Genomic DNA, 19,777 nt, shown 5'->3' on the forward strand with positions numbered 1-19,777 from the left:
CCTTGCAAATCAATTTCATAAAGGTCTATAAACACTGAAGTTATTTATTAGTCATATGTCTCTGTTCTGCCTCATACATTTCACTGGAACACCAAAGACATGCTGACTGGTGGTCTGGACAGCTATCATACCTACTTCCTCTTTCTCTCAATGCTCCACTGTAAAGCAGAAACCTTGTATTTGAAGTGAATGAGTATCAATGTTACGTCACTATATGCCTCCTTTGCTCCTCAGAACTGCAGAGTGTGCATCCAATGTGGAACACGAAGCAGCAGGCAGTGGCACCACACAAGCCTCCTGTGTGAGAACTGCGTCCAAAACCAGGACCCTTCTCTGTGCTGTCCCACATGTGCCTGCATTCTGGACCCTGAGCATCACAAAGACTTACTCTTCTGCCACACTTGTAAAAGGTCAGCAACATTTGTTATTATCATGAATACTTGAAATGTTTCTCTATTTCATTCATGTGGCAAATGTGTATCCTGGTAACCCTAAGGAAACACAAGGAGAACCACAGTGATAAATATGTCACATTTAAGGATTTCAAAGAGCTCAAGCAATCCCTTAAAATTCCTGTGCACTTCTTTCAGATGGCTTCACCTGGAGTGCGAGCGTCAGAACTCAGGCCAAGTAGAAATCCACCCTCGAGAGGACTATGTTTGTTCCAACTGCAGGTCTCCTGCTGCAGAGCAGCCGCTACAAGCAGAGGATATGGACACCGGCCCAGAGCTCAGCCCTCAGCCAGCCTCCATGCACACAGACTCTGAGACTGGCCTACAGCTGGCTAAAAAGCACACGGACCTAGAACCTGGCACTCAGCTGCCTCCTGAAATGCACAAGGACCCCAAACCGGAATTACTCGCTGTTCCATTGCACTCAGATCCAGAGCCTGTTCAGGCTACCGTCCAGGAGGAGAAGCTGGCCACGTCAGCCCAGAAGCCTGGTGGGTCTTTGTTCCAAAAGGGTTAGATTATACACAGGGAGTTATCTGCTCTGATCTCTTTCCTTGTGTTATCTTGAAGTCTTAATTTTCTTTTATACTCAAGTGCCCCTCCAGAGAATCCAATCTGTTTTATCAGCATATTAATCACATCTTCTTATAGCAAGAACGCGCCAAGAATGTTACTCTTTTGATTATACAAAATCATACACATGGGGACCAGGTTATAAGATTGAAAATGAAAGGGAATCTTTGTAGTTCCGGGTCCATTCATTCAGCCTCCAGCCATGCATAAGCAGTAGAAAGCTTTGGCCAAACAACACAAAAAATGGGCTGTAATGTCAGCACTGATGAAGTTTTGAAAGTCGTAGTTGTTGCAGATGAAAGGACTTGGAGTTGTTTGGAATCAGACCAGAGAGAAGCACTCCCTCTTTTATTTGGAGGATTTTCTGAGGACTCCCCAATAACCAGATGGTGTCCTACTAGCGGCAGATTAAAGCCACTCCTTTCTCTTTGTAACTTTTGTGTTCAGAAAATTAAAAGTACTTTGTTTCTCCCTCCTGTCTCCTGGGGAGGTAGTGTGTGCTGTCAGTATAAAAAGAAGAGGAAGTTAATACTTTGAGCAGTTCTTCCTTTAAGTGTCACTTCAGTGCAAAGCTTCATGAAACTACATAAGAGTTTGGGCAGGTTGGCAAGAGGCAGGCATTGCCATTAGAGATGGCTGCCAGTGCTTCATGTATACCAGCTTTACATTTGACATGCCTTTAATCTTTGTTGTCCTCAGGCGTGGTGGGAGAGTTTGCTCAGGCACTGTAATGATGTCATATAGCTGTGTGCCTGCATGCAACAAGCAGGTGTGCAACGCTAAATCAAAGCAAGCCGTTTCTGTCACATAGATGCAAAGTGGGATTCATAATTTCAGTTATGCCCATTCAATTCAGAGACCTCTATGCAATATATATATGTATACTTTTTAAAGGTATGAAGGAACCTCCATTTAATGATGCTGTTTTTCTGTTTGTTACTTTATACCTTTTTAAAGTATATACTGTATAGGGAGGCGCCTATGTACAGAGACTATCGTCCTCCAAGTGGGCAGCCTGGGTTCCAATCCTACCTGTGTTTCCTTTCCCATATGTCATTCCCCACTGTCCCTGGATTCCTTCGCTATCTCTTGTCCTATCAAATAAAAGCCCCTATAAGCACAGTGAATGGATAGCCTCTTGTAAGAGCTAAAACACTGAGATAAAAATGTGTGTAGGCTGTGCCAGGTTAAACTGCCGTATGGATAGGAGCTACATTTATTTTGGGCATGTGGATGTTAACCTTCCATGAGGAACAAAGGCTGGTGGTGGTAGTCGGTTAGTATGAATTGTAATTTTCATTAAACTGACTAGGAAATAAGTCGCTAGGAGCATCCCCAGTTAAATCTCCATTGCCTGTCAGTGACGTTAACTGTTTCATATGTCAGTACTGTACAACAAACGGTTAACTTCTGTGAGAGAGGAGCTGTTTCTGCTCTCATCATTTTCCATGATATTCACAGAAGTCTTTGTCTCAGGACATCATGACTCAAAAGACCAATTAAAACTAATACCCAGTAACATTCAATTCCCTGTAATCTCTAATAAGTTTTGTCCCATAGATAGAGGAGTAAGACGTCTAAGGCATCATGTTTTGGTTGTAGTTTAAAAGTTCTGTCTTTTACTCAATTGGGCAGTACATTACAGCCATGTGAACAGTGAAGGCTATCCTGACACTCTTTGATAAAAATACACTTTGCAAAAAGGCCTTGTTAATTCACTCTAAACCACTTAATGGAAATGCAACCAAGAATATATCCTTTTCTGCCTAGAATGTTCTTGGCAACTGAATGGAAACACGGCTTGTGTTTTGCAAGCACTACCAAAACTTGAATGTTTAATGATGCTTGTATCTGTTTGTATGAAGCTCAAGGCTGCATCTCCACTCGGGCCAGCAATAGATCTGGTGTATCAGTGGAAATAACGGTGAGCTGGGGATGCTAGTGGTAGCTGCCCACTCTGTCTAGACAGCAGACTCCACTGGCAGGAGAAACTGGATAGGAGCAGCATGATGGTGATGTTATTAGATCCCCTGTTTGCAAACCTGCCTGGGAGCTACGCTGGCTCATTCATGAGTGCTCTCACAGCTTGCTAGCACTGCTCACTGTACACATGGGTTCTCTTTTTTTTTTTACTAGCTGTATCCTGCGGTCATCAACTTCTTCATCATTGGATTCAACTGGAAATGCAAGGCTTCCCCTTAAGAGGTTTCGTAGACACGTGGGAGCAAACATGTGTTCTGTGTATTGATTTAAGGAAGGATTGAGGAGGTTTATGTTAAGCACCTGAAAATTTAGACATGTTTCTGAATTGTGTCTACCCACTGGAAGACATCTAAAGGGATTTTAGATGATTACCTCTTAAATAAGATGAAACATTGTTACATATTATCTAATTGTTTTCTTTGGATTTTACCATTGAGACTAAGGGGTGATCAAAAATCTCAGGGTTCAGAATTAATCAGTTCTATTCCTTAGCTAGCCTTGACTCAAACCGGGAAATTTAACAGCACTACAAATCTGTATCTTCAGGCATCTTAGTAATGCATTGCTTCCATATAAATCGCTACAATAATGATACAAGCAGTCAGATTAACCCGAATTCCCTTTAGAGACACGCACCCCATATATTCTGATTACAACAGTCTGTAATAAGAAAAGCTCCATTATTTCAATAACAGTAATTGTTATCCCTCGATCTTTAAAACAAGAGTTTGCTGTAATCTACAAACAAATGTCTTTTCACAAGAGCTTTGACAATGTTGAACATGTAACATAATGCACACCGTTCATATGGCAGATGTTTGTGCTTGTGCAGCGTGTTGAGGAAGTCAAAGCAACAAATGACGATCATGCGTTTAGGGACTGTATCTAAAAATGTGCCCTGTAACGTAGTTTGTTTGGCTGAGTTTACAGCAACAAACTACAGTAGGCTGCACTGTAGCATGTCTAATATTACGTTTCTGATTGTTGTTACACACAACGGTCATCTAACACTTGCATACATGGATTAACTGTGATCTGTTTCACCACTTATGTTACCCGAGTAAAAGGAGGACATTTATTTTGAAACTCTACTGAAATAAGTGACGATATTGCCTGCGTTTTTTGAATCATGTCTATGCTGCCAACCACCTACACTTTTAATTAAAAACATTAACCCGAGCTTTTTAGCACCCACCATGATTCTCCGGCACTCAGGGTTTAACAGCAGGCTATCTGTGACTCAACTGACAGATGCACTTGGATCCATTCTGTGACTGCAAGTCAGACCCAAATTTAGTCCTCTGCTGCATTAATGAAAGCCGTGTACTTATCTCACCCGTCACCTCATTCACTGTAGGAGATATAGGAAGCTGAGGGTTGATATCAATGAGTATGTGTGTTCAGCTTGGTCAATAGTTGAAGGCTTGAGATGGTTGGAGGGCCATCTCCTAATTGACTTTCTGGCATCGGCACCGGATGAGCACCTGCAAGCTGCACAGTCATGAGCCCGGAGCACACAGACCCTGGGATGTTGGTTGTCATGGTTACTCCCTTCCCTGGCAGAGATGCTTAGCAGGTGCATGTGTGTGTCAGGATCAGTGTGACATGGGAACTTGTGGATTGAAATGGGGGTGCCTCGTTAAGACTAGGCTATCTGTACGGTCAGAGGCCCTCTGGCAGTGTATTGGCTCAGTGTGTGGATGCCTGATAGCCAGGAATGACTAGTTCTATTCATAGCAGACTAGTCAAATGCACTGATGTCTTTATACCAGAAAAGAGTAGAGTAAGAGACACTACAAAACCTAGTGGGAAAGAGAGTAATAGACACTAGATGGATACTATAATGTATCCTATGATTAAGATTTTCTTTTTTCCTTTGATGCATTTTGACTACTTTTTATTCGGCCCAGAGCCACTGATTGTTAATATTAACAGTTATTAGAGGTGGGGTAACAAATTGATACAGTATAGTATCGCGATATTTTGTGTTTACTAATGCGAATATGGACCCATACAAATTAAATTTTCTCAAAATTTGCCTCTGATACTTGGTGATCTATAACTCATGCTTAATGTGTTAAATTTGATGTTTAAAAGGGTTATTGCCAAGCTTCACATTGTGTCACTGAAAAACACACTGGTTTTACTAAAAGCAGAATCTTTATGAATAAGGAAATCATATCAAACTTGTGTTTTCATTTTTCATCATTTGATTTGAAATAATGGGTCAATTGAATGGATGCAAGCTTAATAGTTTTAGTTCTCTCTGTCATTTTGATCGCTGTGCATTAGTGTTCTTAATTTATTCACTCATCCGGCTTTCTTAATACTCTTTAAAATCTATTCAGACTCTTAGCTCTTATTATAAATGTAATACATTAGTATACTTGTTCACTTCAGCTTTTTGATCATGACTCTGCTTTCTTTTAGAAGTCTCTGTGGAAGCTGATGTCGAAATGAAGGTTACTGAATTGTCTGTCATCAAAATCCAAACAGAAGTCAATCCAGGTTTGTTGACACATCGTATTTATTTTGTACCTAATCTGCATGTTGTAGCTTCTGATTGAGTTTTTCACTGCATAGTATTATTTGAAAACATTGTTTAAGTTAGCGTACAAAAGACCATTAGCACGATATCTGCCCTACAATTCAACAACAATGACATTTAGATTTATGACATCATTTTATTTGAATGCTGTTGTGAAACTTGAAAACATAAAAATAACACATTTTGTAATTATTTTTTTAAAACCGTGATCATGCCAGGAATCATTAATGATGTGCATGATACAAATATATTCAAATATGTTCATTTGACCACTCTGTATTTCCTCCTACAGAAACTAAAGCAGCAGCCAGAGTCCAACCTACAGAGAGTCCTGAGCCATCGGGGACTTCCAACCAGGAGTCTGATTCTTGTCCAGCCCTGCTCTCGATGGAGGCACTACAGACACAGGATACCACTTTACATATTAAGCCAGCAAAGACAGAGGCCTGTCCTGAGCAGGGCATGGCCAACCCCTGCACAAAGGATTTAAAGGCCATCATCTCAACCACCAAAGAACCAAGTACTGCATCAGTACCTTTCATGGACCAACCAATGGAGGTCTCAATAGTCCAGCCTTCAAGTATGGATGTAGTCAGGGCTTCTCTCTTGGAAACTGCTCCAAAGGAACCTAACAAGGAGAGGAGTGAGGTTATTTTTCACAGGAACCTGACAGAGACTGTTAAGCCCTCAGCCTCTCATACATCTGAGGACATGTACACTATTCCGGAGAGCAAGCCTAATCTCTCGCTTTCCAGCCTGCCTTCAGAGGAGAAACCAATGAAATCATGTGTGGAAAGGTTGGCAGAAATGGTTTCTTCTCCTTGCCACCTCTCCCCTCTTGCCCGCGGGACCTCTCCCAGAGAGCCACCTCAGACCCAGATCCTACCTTCACTGGGTGACCACAGCAGTCTAATGCCCACCACCACACTTATACCATTCACCCCTAAGATTGGAATGGGAAAGCCAGCCATCACCAAGAGGAAGTTTTCTCCTGGGAGGCCACGAGTCAAACAGGTAGGAACCTTGATACCCTTTCACAAAAGACCAATGATTTGTTTCATGTCCCAGGCTGTGACAGTGAAACATACCCCTTCAGTGAAGGCTATTGATTTGTTACTTATCATTGCTGATGTGTGTGTTCCTGTGTCCTGTGGGACTCTGCTCAACAAAGGTAGAACAGAGTATGTATTTGCATGAGGTTGGTTGATACAGCTCGTACTGTTAGGGATATTTTTTGGTTGTGTGTACAAAATCTAATTCGGTCAAGTTTTACCTGGTACACTGAGCTATCAAATCAGAGAAACAGAATAAAGACTGATGTGTTCTCTCAACTCTCTGAGCCCTCGTCCCGATAATGCATCTCATGATTAGTTAGCAAAACTCAAAGTATTATTTTTTCCACATGGCATTATGTTTTTATGGCTAAAACACCTTTTACAGAGTCCTAACCATATTTCACCTCAGAAGCATTTTCATCCATCACTCTGTCCATTTCATGTCCATGTTACAACCCTTGCCCATCTTGCTTTCCTGTAGAGGAAGACTATTTATAAAGTCAAAATGAAGGGTGATCATTACCATGTCCTCATCATCTTTATGTGACACAATGGACTACAGTAGGTCCCTAGTGACTGTGGAAAACGTTTAATCTTCTAATATTGGTATCCCAGTGTTGTGTTATGTAGACATATGAATTACAATAGAAGAGACAATGAATGTAGACTCTCTCAGAAAAATAATGTGAATAACACCCATGGCTATAATCTATTATGAATGATGCTAGTGAGAGAGGACTAATTAAGTTTGCAAAGTGTGTTTCTCCCCAGATATATCCAATCTTTTAAGTAAATATGATGTGGCTAAACATTTTTTTTTTTAATACAAGGCCTGGGGAAATCTATTCTGAACATTTAAATGCTGCTCCTCTGCAGCCCAGCATGCTCTTGTCAGATGGGCTCATGTGCTGCCTTGCTTATGCAATTCGCCCCTTTTTGTCAACATGCCAAGCATACACTGTCATGGCGAGAGATTGCAGGGGCCTCTTTCCTGCTGTATGTACCATGATGCTCTGGCAAGTTATGCTGTGTGAAATGCAACTAACACAATTGTGCTCTCTAGTTTTGCTGTTTGAAAGATTCATCAGGAACATGCCTCTTAAACTGCATGAAAAACACTTTGGATTGGCTTAATCCTGAATTTGCAGTAAAACCTATCCTGTTTGTAGTTTGGCACATCTGATGCTTTCTAATACCAGATCTTTGCATATGTGAATGTGTATTTAGTAGCTCCCTCATGGCTACATTAGAAACTCACTACATCTCTCTAACATCTTTCTTTGTATGTTTTGTTTCTTCGCTGGCTTTGTTTTTAAGTTGCTGCATTTTGTCGCCCTCCTCTCTCCCTCTCTCTCACTCTCTCACCAACCCCCCTTTACCTTAGGGTGCATGGAGTCCCTATAGCAGTGTGAGCTCCCCCTTGTCCTGGTCGCCAGACCAGCCAGAGGGGTGGGACGTCCCAAAGACCAGGCAGTCCTCTGGCAGTCCCGGCTGGAGCATCAGAGTGGTAAATAAAGTGGCTCTGCAGAGACAGCAGGGCAGCAGCTGCCCTCTGTTAGCCCTCTGTTTACCCCCGTGACGCACACTGCCCCAGTGGTCCCAGTGTCAATGTGATGTATAACATAGCTTACACCAGCTATTCCCACTGACTTCAGTGAGCTAAACATAAGACCTCATGAAGTGAGATTGAAATATACTGGTATTTACTAGATTTGCTGGCTTTGTAGTAGAAATGAGAGATCAGGTCAATCACACAGTCTACAAAAATATATAGATTAACATCTCTTCTAATAAATGAACGAGTTCTTTTGTTAGCTCTGCTCTGCTCCCTTCCTTTTGCTCTCATTCAAAGCGGTTGAGGTACTTTTCGTTCTTCGTCTTAGATTCTGAACTAAATGAAAAGTCTGGCAGTTGGTTGCCATGGTGACACCTATTAGTCTTAGTAAAGCTGGGTGAGGGTTAATTTGAATGCTGTGGCAGGGGTCCAGTCCAGGTAAAACACCATCGTACAGTTTGTCTGTGTGCAGGCATAGTGGAGGGGGTAAGGGCTGTGATTTGGGATCAGTGTCAAATAGGGGTAAATGGGAAGGGATGTGGGGGCAGGTGCTGCGCGGTTCATTAGCGCTCGACAGTCCAAATAAGGGGGAAAGCCTACTGCAGGACATGTGCAAAGGCCACTGTGAAAGTCGCATTGCAAGAACAACAGGCCTTTTCCAGACTCACCCGCTTGCTGGCAGTCTTCCAAAATGTCAAGAATCTGGCTCATCATTTTTTCCCCCGTATTTTTATTTTAATGCTTTGCATTACTGCCAATGTATCAATGTAAGATTTTTTGGAAAACAGACCAAAACCTTTTAATCTTTTCAGTAGAAATTGTAGTCAAGGGTGATGATGATATCATTGATTATAAAAAGTCAGCAGGATGTTTTTTTTTTTGTTTGAGAAAACGCCATATGCATGAACAGTGTGTAATTACTGTCCAAGATTTAGCATTTTATTTACAACGGCACAGTTAACAAAACTAAAAAAAACATTTGAGTTCCTGACAGGAGTTGTTACTTTAAATATGGTCTATAAATTGGACTTCCAAATGCATTTTTTTCTCTTTGCAAATGAGCTCCATAGATTCTCTTTTCTGTAGACATACTGTATTTAACTGATTCTGTCTTTTCACTGCTTCACCTCAGAAATATTTCTAATGTCTTCTTGACAGGACAGTCATTATTATAATTAGTATTAGGAGTAACGTAAGGGATTATAATGTGTTTTATTGTATTGTATAACAATTTGAAGTAGGCTTTAAAGTACCCTTGATAGTAATATAAGTCATTTCCCACACATGTTCACATATGACTTTAAACAGCGCACCTTACTTTCCTCCATTTTTTTTAAATCCACGCACACAAACGCACGAGGTGGCTATAGTCTGTGAGGGAACACCGTTGTCAGACAGATGCCTCCGCTATTCACTGCACACCTGCACCTTCTGTTGAAGAGAGGGAGGAAAAGCGAGACGGTGCACAAGTGATCCAGACTTATGTGGCTCATACTGATGCAACGTTTCTGACCAGTCTGTCCTGTACACAAGCATGCAACCTGTTTCAAACGGGCATTGTAAACATGATTGTAAATGGATGAATTTATGCAGTATATTCATGCATTATGAGAGCAAGACTGGGAATTGAATATTTTGTGCACGACTCCTGCAGTCCTGCGCTGAAATTCAGGGCCTGCAAACACACACACACACACACACACACACACACACACACACACACACACACAATTATATATACATGCAGATCAAGTCATAGGTGGGGAACGTACCCTGCAGCAAAGTTTCTCTTTACTCGCAAATCTTTCTTTACTCTGAGCAAAATATGAATTTAATGATTCAGTGTGTACAAGCGAGAATCAAGCTTTTGAAAACAAGTGGTGTTTACGTCCGACAGTGACACTTTTTAAGACGGGGAATTTTCATCGTGCTGGATTTCTTTCCCAACAGCATTTTCTGATTTTTTTTTTTTTTTCTCACCTCCACAGGGTCGAGGCTCTGGCTTCACTGGAAGGAGGAGGCCCAGAGGGGCTGGTCTGTCAGGTAGAGCTGGACGTGGCAGGGCCAGAGGCAAGAATGGGGCGAGTCCCAGCATCAACCCCGGGGTATGTGCCGTCAGCTGGATGACAGCTGAATACTACACTGTATGCAAAGCACTGTTTGGTTTGCCTCCAGCTAAGATATGGGTGTTGTATTTCAGCACCATTAATGTTAAATAAAGATAAGATAAGATATGCTTTATTCATCCCAGCAGGGAAATGTAGGTGTTCCAGCAGCCAGCATACATACAAACACATGACACAACACATGTATACATACATATCCCACCCATACAAAAAACATGAGCTCACAATACATAGCCAGGGTAAAAAAGTGGTATGGATGGTCCATGTGCATAAGTAGCTGTTACTCATAGATAACAGTACAAAATAAATAAATAATATATTTTTTGTACAACATTTATTTATAAATAAATAAATAATTACAGAGTTAAAACATTTTTTAGATTAGTTTTACTGTAAAAATGGCACATAGGAGGCCCCCTTTATCAAACGGAAAGTTAAGGTAATATTTTCAGAGTGAAATCTTTAATATGGTTATCCTATTTTATTTTAGTACTAATTCTTTAATGTCATCGTTCTGTGACTAATTACTGTGATTTTGACCTCTTTCACAGATCATCTCTATAGAAACACCGTACCAGGTCAAGGAGGAAGAGGAGAATGCCATGCACAACACAGTGGTCATATTTTCAAGCAATGACAGTTTCACATTAAAACAGGTGTTTGTTCATTTAAATCTTAAGAGTTGGGTCCTCATCTGTGAATATCTCCATTCAGTCCAGCACAAAATTAAATCTGTGCTCAGAGACCTCTCCCACTGGAGATCATTAATTCTTGTGGAGTTACTGCCAACTGCCTGCAGGATATGCAGTCAATTATATAATGCAGGACCGTATTGAAATGTTATTGTTTCTTGTTTTTCTGCCTTCAAAATCATGTTCCTGTACTGAATTAAATTCTGCAAACAAGCAACTGATAGTCACTGATATTCTCAGGAGGCACTGGTGATAGTAATCGAAAGACTTTTTTTTAAAAGGAAAATGTACAAGTGCATTTCTTTATGTTTTAATAATCAGCTGTACTTTTGGAAAGAGCGCAACAAAAATGGAACTCTATATTTATGATTTCTAAATCTGAACTAAACTGTCCAAGCAAATTGGGTAACTTGTGATGTCTCATGTTCTTTTCAGGACATGTGCGTGGTGTGTGGGAGTTTTGGCCTCGGTGCAGAAGGACGTCTTTTGGCTTGTGCTCAGTGCGGCCAGTGCTACCATCCATTCTGTGTTGGAATAAAGGTACCTTTACCCCCACCGTTTGAAAATACACACAGCAGAAATAACATTCCCTCCTGTACATAAACTAAATGTCTCATTGTAATTTCCAAAGATTACCAAGGTGGTCCTGAGTAAAGGCTGGCGATGTCTGGAGTGCACGGTTTGCGAGGCCTGCGGCCAGGCCACAGATCCCGGTCGCTTGCTTCTGTGTGACGACTGTGACATCAGCTATCACACCTACTGCCTGGACCCTCCCCTGCAGAATGTGCCCAAGGACAGCTGGAAGTGTAAATGGTGAGTAACTCTATGATGACCTCAACTAAAGGTGCTTATCACAGGCATGCATCAAGGATGGGATACTTTCCCCAACTCCAGAGTTTTCTTGCAGATGCACAAAACAAAACTAGTAATCTGAGTCATGTTATACAAAATAACATATTAAATATGCATAGGCTACTTGTATACTGTCTACAGAGAGCCTTTACAAATTCCACAGTGCTAGAATATAGCTGAAACAGGGGTTAGTAAATGTATCAAAATGATGTTACCAGGTGCCATATACACACTGAAAGTGGAAGAAGAGATTATCATGTAACATTGCCTTATACCTGTTAAATGTGATTGATGAAAAGTGTTTGGCATCTATCATGCGCACGCACACACACACACACACACACACACACACACACACACACACACACACACACAATCACATCCCTGATATATAATTTAGATTAGCCTCAATAATTAAGTTAAACGCAGGGGCTCTCAATCAAAACAATGACAAAAGATGACGTCGAGGCTCGGGGGAATCATGGGAGGGATTCTCTCTGCTGACCTAACATCCGGTTTCTCCTTGGCAATGATAAACATTGGTGTCTGTCATGACGGCTGCCGACAAGACACGGACCGTTACAACTGTAAAATTACAGATTTCTCTGACTTTGATAACTGTTAGAAATATTTGACATAATGTACTTAACAATAAAATATATCATATGGATTTAGTCAGTTTTTAATGAATCTTCACAACCAAATTCTACCTTTAAGAGAACATCCAAAATAATTTAATGAAGTTTGGAACCTTGTTATCTACTTTCCATTGGTGCTGATGTTTTAACCTTTGTCACTCTAGATTTTTTTAATCATGTGCAAATAAACCAAACTTGTGTAAAATCCCTCTGTTTGCAGTCATTTTGCAGCCCACTTAATCAGGGCTAATTCTTTTTGAAGTTACCTGGGTAGAATGACCTCTGTCCTCCCTGTCTCCTGCAGGTGTGTGTCCTGTACCCAGTGTGGTGCCACTACCCCAGGCCTAAGGTGTGAGTGGCAGAATAATTACACCCAGTGTGCCCCCTGTGCCAGCCTTGCATCATGCCCCATCTGCCTGGTGGACTACAGCGAAGGCACCACAATTCTGCAGTGCCGCCAATGTGACAGGTGTGCAGTATTTCTACACAACCTGTCAGCTCAGGAGAACTGGTCTCTGTCTTTTTTTTTTTTTAACATAATTGGCCATATCTAAAGCTTCTTTCCTGTCTGTAGATGGTTCCATGCTACTTGTCAGGGCCTCCATTCAGAGGAAGATGTGGAAAAAGCTGCAGACAGCAGCTTTGACTGCACAATGTGCCGAACTTTCAAAACCACTAAAGGTGAGAGCACAGTTATTTCTTTAAGTATCTTAATACGTTTGATCCTGCTGTTTCTGCTGTTATTGAAATTGCTTTTTTGTGCCCTGTACTGCTGCAGTTGTGACCAAGGCCAGAGACACCATTGAGCCTGTAGTTATGACGCAGATTGTCACAAAGGCGAGAGAAATGGGTAAATTCAGAACTGCAAAATGGATGGATTACCAACAGAGAAAAATTTCCTTTCAATAAGATGGTGATTGACTTGACTGTATACAGTATATGCTCATATATTTTGCTCTTTTTAGATTTGTCAAGGACTTATACACAGGATGGAGTTTGCTTAACAGAGTCGGGGCTTTGCCAGCTGCAGAGCTTGTCAGCCACGGCATCACGGCGCAGGAAACAAAAACCCAAGCTGAAGCTGAAGATCATTAACCAGAACAGTGTGGCAGTGCTACAGGCTCCTGTAGACCCCCACTTAGAGCTCCCTCGTGATGAAGACATGGAGGACAACAGAGGTACTTTCATCTTGCGTTGTTAATAAGAGGTTTCCAGTTCAGTAGTGACTTTGACATCAGTGTTGTCTTATTTGTTTGGGTGTCATTTTTTTCCAGCATGACTCTAAATGTTTGGTTTTTTTTTTTACATTTTACAACTGCATAGAGAACACTTACAAAACAAAAGCCAACCTCTAAAAGATAGGCTCTGCATTAAGAGGATACATTCTTTAAATGTCCCAGGAACACTTTGGAGGTTTTATTATAAGATTTGGAAAAGATCAGCTTGAAGTGTTTTGGTTTAAAATGTTATCAGTTTGATTCAAAGTAGTTACAACCACTGGTAGCTTCTTCTGTGCTTTACTAAAGTAGTCAATTGCTTTTTTTTTTTTTATCCCTACAGAATATTTTATATAAGTCTTGCTTCATAAAATCAATCACTGATAAATTAAAAAAGACTGACAAGATGCAGATGATCTATATAAAGAAGTCCTTAGCAGTAGAAATTTAATTTAATGGCTTCAGATCCTTATAAAGGTCCTCATTGTTTCCCTTATTTAAAGCTGAAATTATGTAAAATTAGTGTTTAAAATAAGAATAAAGTCCAACTGGAAATTAATTTTTGTTAGTTATACAACAGCTTCACTTGATTTCCATCCGGCTAATGTCCTTCTAGTGAGGAGAGTTCAGATCAAATTGACCTGTGTGCTGTGTCGAGGGGCCTGGCCGGGGTGTTCTCTGCACCAGGGCTGTCGCTCGTCATCAATGCTCTCTCCTTCTTGCAGAGGCGGAGCTCCTAGATTGTGAGGCGAAGTCTGACTCGAGCCTGGAGCGAGAGCCAGCAGAAGACGACTCCAAAGGGGCCGACGGCGGCAAGAAGAGGAAGAGGAAACCGTACCGGCCGGGTAGGGCACCTGATTGAAGGAGACAGCTCCTCTGATGCGTAAAATGGTGCAGTACATGCCCGACGCTGTAGCTGTAGCAAAGCACTGCCATCTCTAGGCCTCTGATGTACTGAGGGCTCTGTCTAGTGTTTCTGAGCCTTCATGCTGAATGCAGTGGACAATTAATAGAACCTTGAACTCGAACTCAATATTCCTCAAATCTTTTCATCTCTATTATTGCGTAAAAAATAGTTTATTTTTGTGTGTGAAAATATGCAGTGTCTCTCAAATAGATTAATACATTTTCCTTTTTAGGAATTGGTGGGTTTATGGTCCGCCAGAGAAGCCGGCCGGGTCAAGGTCCAGGAAAGGCCAAACGATCTCTCTGTCGAAAAGATTCCTCTGGATCTGTGTCAGAGATCCCCATTGGAAAAGATGAGGGTGAGTAAGCCATTTACAAACACACATTTCTATAGTTTATAGTTACATTGTCCCCTTATCTGTCAATTTATTTATTATGCGGTGTAATTTCTTTCTTCCGTGTAGGTTGGTCGGAGACTCTGCCTGACACACCGGTGGACGAGGTGCCGCCTGGACCAGAGGTGCCAGAAAAAATAAAGAAACGCTACCGGAAGAAGAAAACAAAACTGGAGGAAGCTTTTCCCACCTACCTCCAGGTTTGTCAGCCATGAGAGAAAAACACTTATATGTTTGACATGAACACTAAACCGAACAGGCTCAAAAGGTGATATACATAACCGTAGTGCTAATGTTTAATATACGTATGTTGTGTAGCACCTTATAACCACTCTGGGAGTATTATAACAGTGAATCAACGTGTTAAAAAATAATTATTATTATTTTAAAACTCTTTCTATTTTTGGTGCAAGAATGTCTCTAAATAACCTGCTTTTATAATAATCAGCATTTGATTGATTTTATTTGATAAATTTTGCCAGCAAAGGCACCATATTTCAAAGATTACAAATGGAGGAAGGCACATTCCAAACAAGAGAAAATATTGGATTTGTGAAACCGCTTTTTTAGGCTTAGTCCACACGTAGGCTGGTATTTTTTAAAACGTAGATTTCCCTCCACCATTTGAAAAAATAATTCTGTCCACACACGGCAAGTTCTCGAAACGTCTTTGTCCACATGAAATTGCAAACGCATTGTAACAGCCGTCATGAGCATGCTGAGTCAAAAACGATGTCCTTGACATGCGAACACTTTCTCACAATTCCTCTGCAACGACCATTTCATTGACAAAGTTATCCACTCAGCCGCCTCTGCTCATCAACATCGTGGGAGAGCAGCTGTGTATGTATGTGTAATCTTGTAAAAAGTCCAGTTAGCAACATTAATGCCAGCACTAGTTTAGTTACGTCTGCCATTGCACTCATCTTATGTAAACAAAAGTGACAGCTTAGCACAGTGACACCACATGGGGGGGAAAAAAACAGAGAGTGACGTTACAAGCCCAAAACTCTTTTTCCCCCGTCTACATGTGAACCCCTTAAACAGAGTTTTTCTGAAAATCTTCACCCTGGAAGGAGTTTTCCAAAAGGTGCATTTTCAATGACTTAAAACTAGGTCTTAGTTCAATTATTATTATTATTGACAGACTATTACTATTATTGACTATTATTATTATACAAGCAACCAATATATTTTGTCTGGTCTTGTCATGCCAAATCTTCATAAAATGCTTTTTCATTCTACCCATGGGAAGGTTTGGAAACCCAAGTACATTGCAACCACTCTCAGAGCTTTGGTGTGCGGAGGCCCTTCTGTGAGCTTTTTGAAAAAGAAACAGCCTACAGGATGTCACTGTGGAGGATACTCGTCTGTGATCACGCTCTTTAAATGCTTTCTGTCTGGGTTGTGAATTGACATACAAGAGCGTAACCAGAGATGACTTCAAGGTCCCTTGTCTCCAGCTGGTATCTCAGTGTCACCTTCTGTTGGCAAAAACATGGACCTATGATGTACATTTAGCCGCCCACAGCTGTCAGTGCTGCTCTTTATCTCCTCACAGTAAAGGGATTTTCAGTATAACCTAAAGGTTCAACACAGTGAAGCACATTTCATTAATTATTGAAATAACAACACAGTGAGCTTTTAATGTCTTGGTGCAACAGGGAGCTGCAGTTGCATGTCGTTGATGATAGTAGATGACTTGTGGGAATACGTGGTTGTGGGAGGTTGGTGCTGAGAAAAGTGAGGTCAGCTGCAATGACAGTTGGTCTCAAAGCTGCTCTGTTTCACCTCTGTCACATTTCATGGGACTTCAATGGAAATGATGTAAAGAAAGGTAAGCTGTAAGGTCCTGGAGGGGGGAAAAAAAAGGTCATCCCAGATTTACAAGTTCTTTGTGTCGTCATCTTCAGGAGGCTTTCTTTGGAAAGGATCTACTGGACAAAAGCAAGCAGAGCAGGCAGCAGGGGGTCGAGTCAGGTTTAATGGAAGAAGGGCAGAACCAAGTAGAGAGAAGGCATCCCACTACCAGCTTCCTGGACCACTCATCAGATCCTCTGCTCAGCGCTTCAACATCAGCGCTCCCCAACAGATCACCAGCAGCACGTACGTACATACAATACTTCAGATCTTCAGGACAATGGATGTAATTATTCATTGATTTAAAGTAATGCCTTGGACTACATGGTACAGATAAGCACTTTCAGAGAAACCGTGTAAGTTTAAGAAAGGCCTGACAAACCGGGGTATCATTCATTTTTATTTTGACGCATTGCAACATAGTTTATCTCATACATTTTCTCTGTTTTGTACAAACATGTACAAAACAGATCATCAGAACACATGTCAGAATCCCTTTTCAGCCATTAATCCAAGATAAAGACAGAGTCAAAGGTTCATCTCTGGCCAGTTGTGTTTACAGACATATTTGTGGTAATGCGGCGCCATTTACAACACTGCTACATAGAAGCGTTATAAATTAATATTATATTCTGCACACAAGAAGAAAGTTTTCTTTTTCTGTTCTCTCTGCAAGCTACTTCTCTCTTGACTGCCCTCTCACTCTCTATTTCCTGCTCCCCGAACTCTTTCTCTAAACATTTGTTGCACTCTTACTTCGATTTAACATGTTGATGATGTTGCAGATAAGATGATCAAAAGCCTCCCTGTCAATCAAAACCTAAGAAAGAAACCCAGCTTCATTCACACTTCTTTGGTGTTTAATTTCTATGATTTTAAAACATTAACCCTACCATCTGGACTCAATTAAGCAGATTTCTAGATATTTGGCACAGCGATAGATGTTTGTCAACACATCACTCACCATCATCTATGTTTGGTAAAAAGTGAAGAAAAAAAAAAATAGAATCAGAGATGCTTTGGTTGAATATTGGTATCAGCCGTTATCGACCCCTTTGACAAATATCTGTCAATGCACCAATGTCATATCTGGAGGTAATCGTTGGGGTTGCAACAATTTAATGTTGGCAAGATAGTGTACCTAACTGCTGATTTACGGAAGAGGTTTTTCTATCAGCATGTTTCCTGTTAGATTAACTCTGGTTTGATTTCTTTGTGAAATGTGAAAGAAATTGTCAGCAGTGTGGGAATCTTTACCATCTCTGGGAAAAATCAGTGGCATGCAGATTGTAGGACTTGTTCCAGTGATATTTCAAGAGGAGGGACTATTAACAACAATTTAAATAAATGAAATAATTTTTTTTTTAAGTAATGAAAAAATCCGTAGAAATCGCCTAAATCACAGACTCACAATCCATGAATCTTGACCTCGAGCTGTTACTAATAGGTTCCGTGTATAAACTACAGAAAACTATTATGAGTGCACTGATTACTCCTTACTTCTGCAGCAGATACACTGCAGTAGAATGAAGCTGAATCATCTCAAATAAATGAAAGATTCATAAAAAGAGTCAATTTTAGGGGCTTTTCCAACTGGAAACAAATGTTATTTTTAAAAAGTTCAAAAAGAAGTGAACTCTTACAGCTGTGACCTTCAAAGTTGTAGGTTTTTTAGTTTTTTTTTCAAATCAAATACCTTTTCTTTTTTTGTTCTGTTACTATTGAACATAAAGTGGAACATTCTTAAGGAAGATTGGATGCAGCAAATAACGACAGTGCCATTTAGCCTTTTTTTATGAGAGCCTGAATTTGAATTCTTTCTTTTGACTCAAATAAACGACACAAAGCTCCGAATACTTCAGGCTTTTCATGATCAAGGGCTACATCTTAATGAATAAATCGTCAGTGAATCAATAATCTGCCTAGATTTGAAGTGTGTTGATGTATCAGTGTTACAGTCTCTTTTTGAAATACTTCTCCAGACAAATGACCAAAAGTAGCTTTGAAACAAATGGTTCCAAATCCCATGTATATGTTCCTCCAACATCCCCATCAATTATGATTTTGACAGTTTGGTTTTCTTCCTTTTTTGTTTCTATCTTTTTTTTCCCTCCATCTACAGAGACGTCTGAGGAACCATTAGTTGATCTATCTGATGTTCTGAACACTGATGCAGACATCTTGGGAATGCTGGGAAAGCCGGGCAGTGACTCTGGTGCGTTTTGTATCTCACAAGTAGTCACAGTGGCAAGAAGTTTCTAATAGACACCTAGCTGTGGGTTTACAAAGCCTTTTCCTGGTGGCTCAAAAAATAGACAGCAAGTTTAAATTTTTGCTTCTCACCATTTCAGTGATTATGTTTTAAAAGCACATTCTTCAACAATACTTTGAAGCCATCTTTGATTTGACCTTTTGTTTTTGTTTTGCATTGTCTGAACCGTGTTGTGCTTGTGCTGTCTTCACTGTTTTTTCACTCATTTTATCTGGTTCTGGGTTCTTGTAGGTCTTGATTTTTGCCCCTTCCAGGTTGACAGCTCACCTCCTTCTTTTGGTAAGGGTGCTATGGCCTACTAACCCCCTGCTTCAGTGCATTATTCCTCTCTAACAGTGTGTGTCTCTGTATGAGTGTGCATGTATAAGCTGCTCATACTTAGCTTTTGTCATCTAGTTGAGATGGTTTTAACACTCATTACTTGCTTAGTGCTTATCTAACCTATTCCACAGTACTCACTTGAATGCATATGGTGTGTCAGCCCTTGTTTGTGAGCCTCTTAGACTTTTTCACACTTTATTCCCTCGGAAAAAAAAAATAAGTGAGATAATCACAGCAGCCTAATCAAAGATGTTATCAAGATGGCAAAGAAACAAACTGTCAAGCACATCCAGGTATTCAAGAAGTGAGCGGTAAAGAATCAAGTCATTTAA

At 40.6% G+C, this 19,777-nt stretch overlaps 1 protein-coding gene across 3 annotated transcripts in view; it reads left to right on the plus strand.

Moving 5' to 3' along the window:
• The window catches only part of kmt2cb (lysine (K)-specific methyltransferase 2Cb), a 68,918-nt gene that overhangs the window by 26,502 nt on the left and 22,639 nt on the right, over window positions 1-19,777 (plus strand). For all 3 annotated transcript variants that reach the window (XM_065954083.1, XM_065954082.1, XM_065954084.1), the window contains exons 11-29: window positions 235-410; window positions 591-943; window positions 5,439-5,516; window positions 5,849-6,570; window positions 7,996-8,118; window positions 10,155-10,271; window positions 10,844-10,948; window positions 11,420-11,524; window positions 11,616-11,797; window positions 12,779-12,943; window positions 13,049-13,155; window positions 13,253-13,324; window positions 13,440-13,652; window positions 14,417-14,536; window positions 14,831-14,956; window positions 15,062-15,192; window positions 16,906-17,098; window positions 18,975-19,067; window positions 19,356-19,403. In XM_065954083.1, coding sequence (XP_065810155.1) covers window positions 235-410; window positions 591-943; window positions 5,439-5,516; window positions 5,849-6,570; window positions 7,996-8,118; window positions 10,155-10,271; window positions 10,844-10,948; window positions 11,420-11,524; window positions 11,616-11,797; window positions 12,779-12,943; window positions 13,049-13,155; window positions 13,253-13,324; window positions 13,440-13,652; window positions 14,417-14,536; window positions 14,831-14,956; window positions 15,062-15,192; window positions 16,906-17,098; window positions 18,975-19,067; window positions 19,356-19,403 — 3,229 coding nt within the window. The remainder of the gene's footprint in view (window positions 1-234; window positions 411-590; window positions 944-5,438; window positions 5,517-5,848; window positions 6,571-7,995; window positions 8,119-10,154; window positions 10,272-10,843; window positions 10,949-11,419; window positions 11,525-11,615; window positions 11,798-12,778; window positions 12,944-13,048; window positions 13,156-13,252; window positions 13,325-13,439; window positions 13,653-14,416; window positions 14,537-14,830; window positions 14,957-15,061; window positions 15,193-16,905; window positions 17,099-18,974; window positions 19,068-19,355; window positions 19,404-19,777) is intronic.

The sequence above is a fragment of the Labrus bergylta genome, chromosome 4 (genome assembly GCF_963930695.1).
Source record: "Labrus bergylta chromosome 4, fLabBer1.1, whole genome shotgun sequence".
Taxonomy (NCBI): domain Eukaryota; kingdom Metazoa; phylum Chordata; class Actinopteri; order Labriformes; family Labridae; genus Labrus; species Labrus bergylta.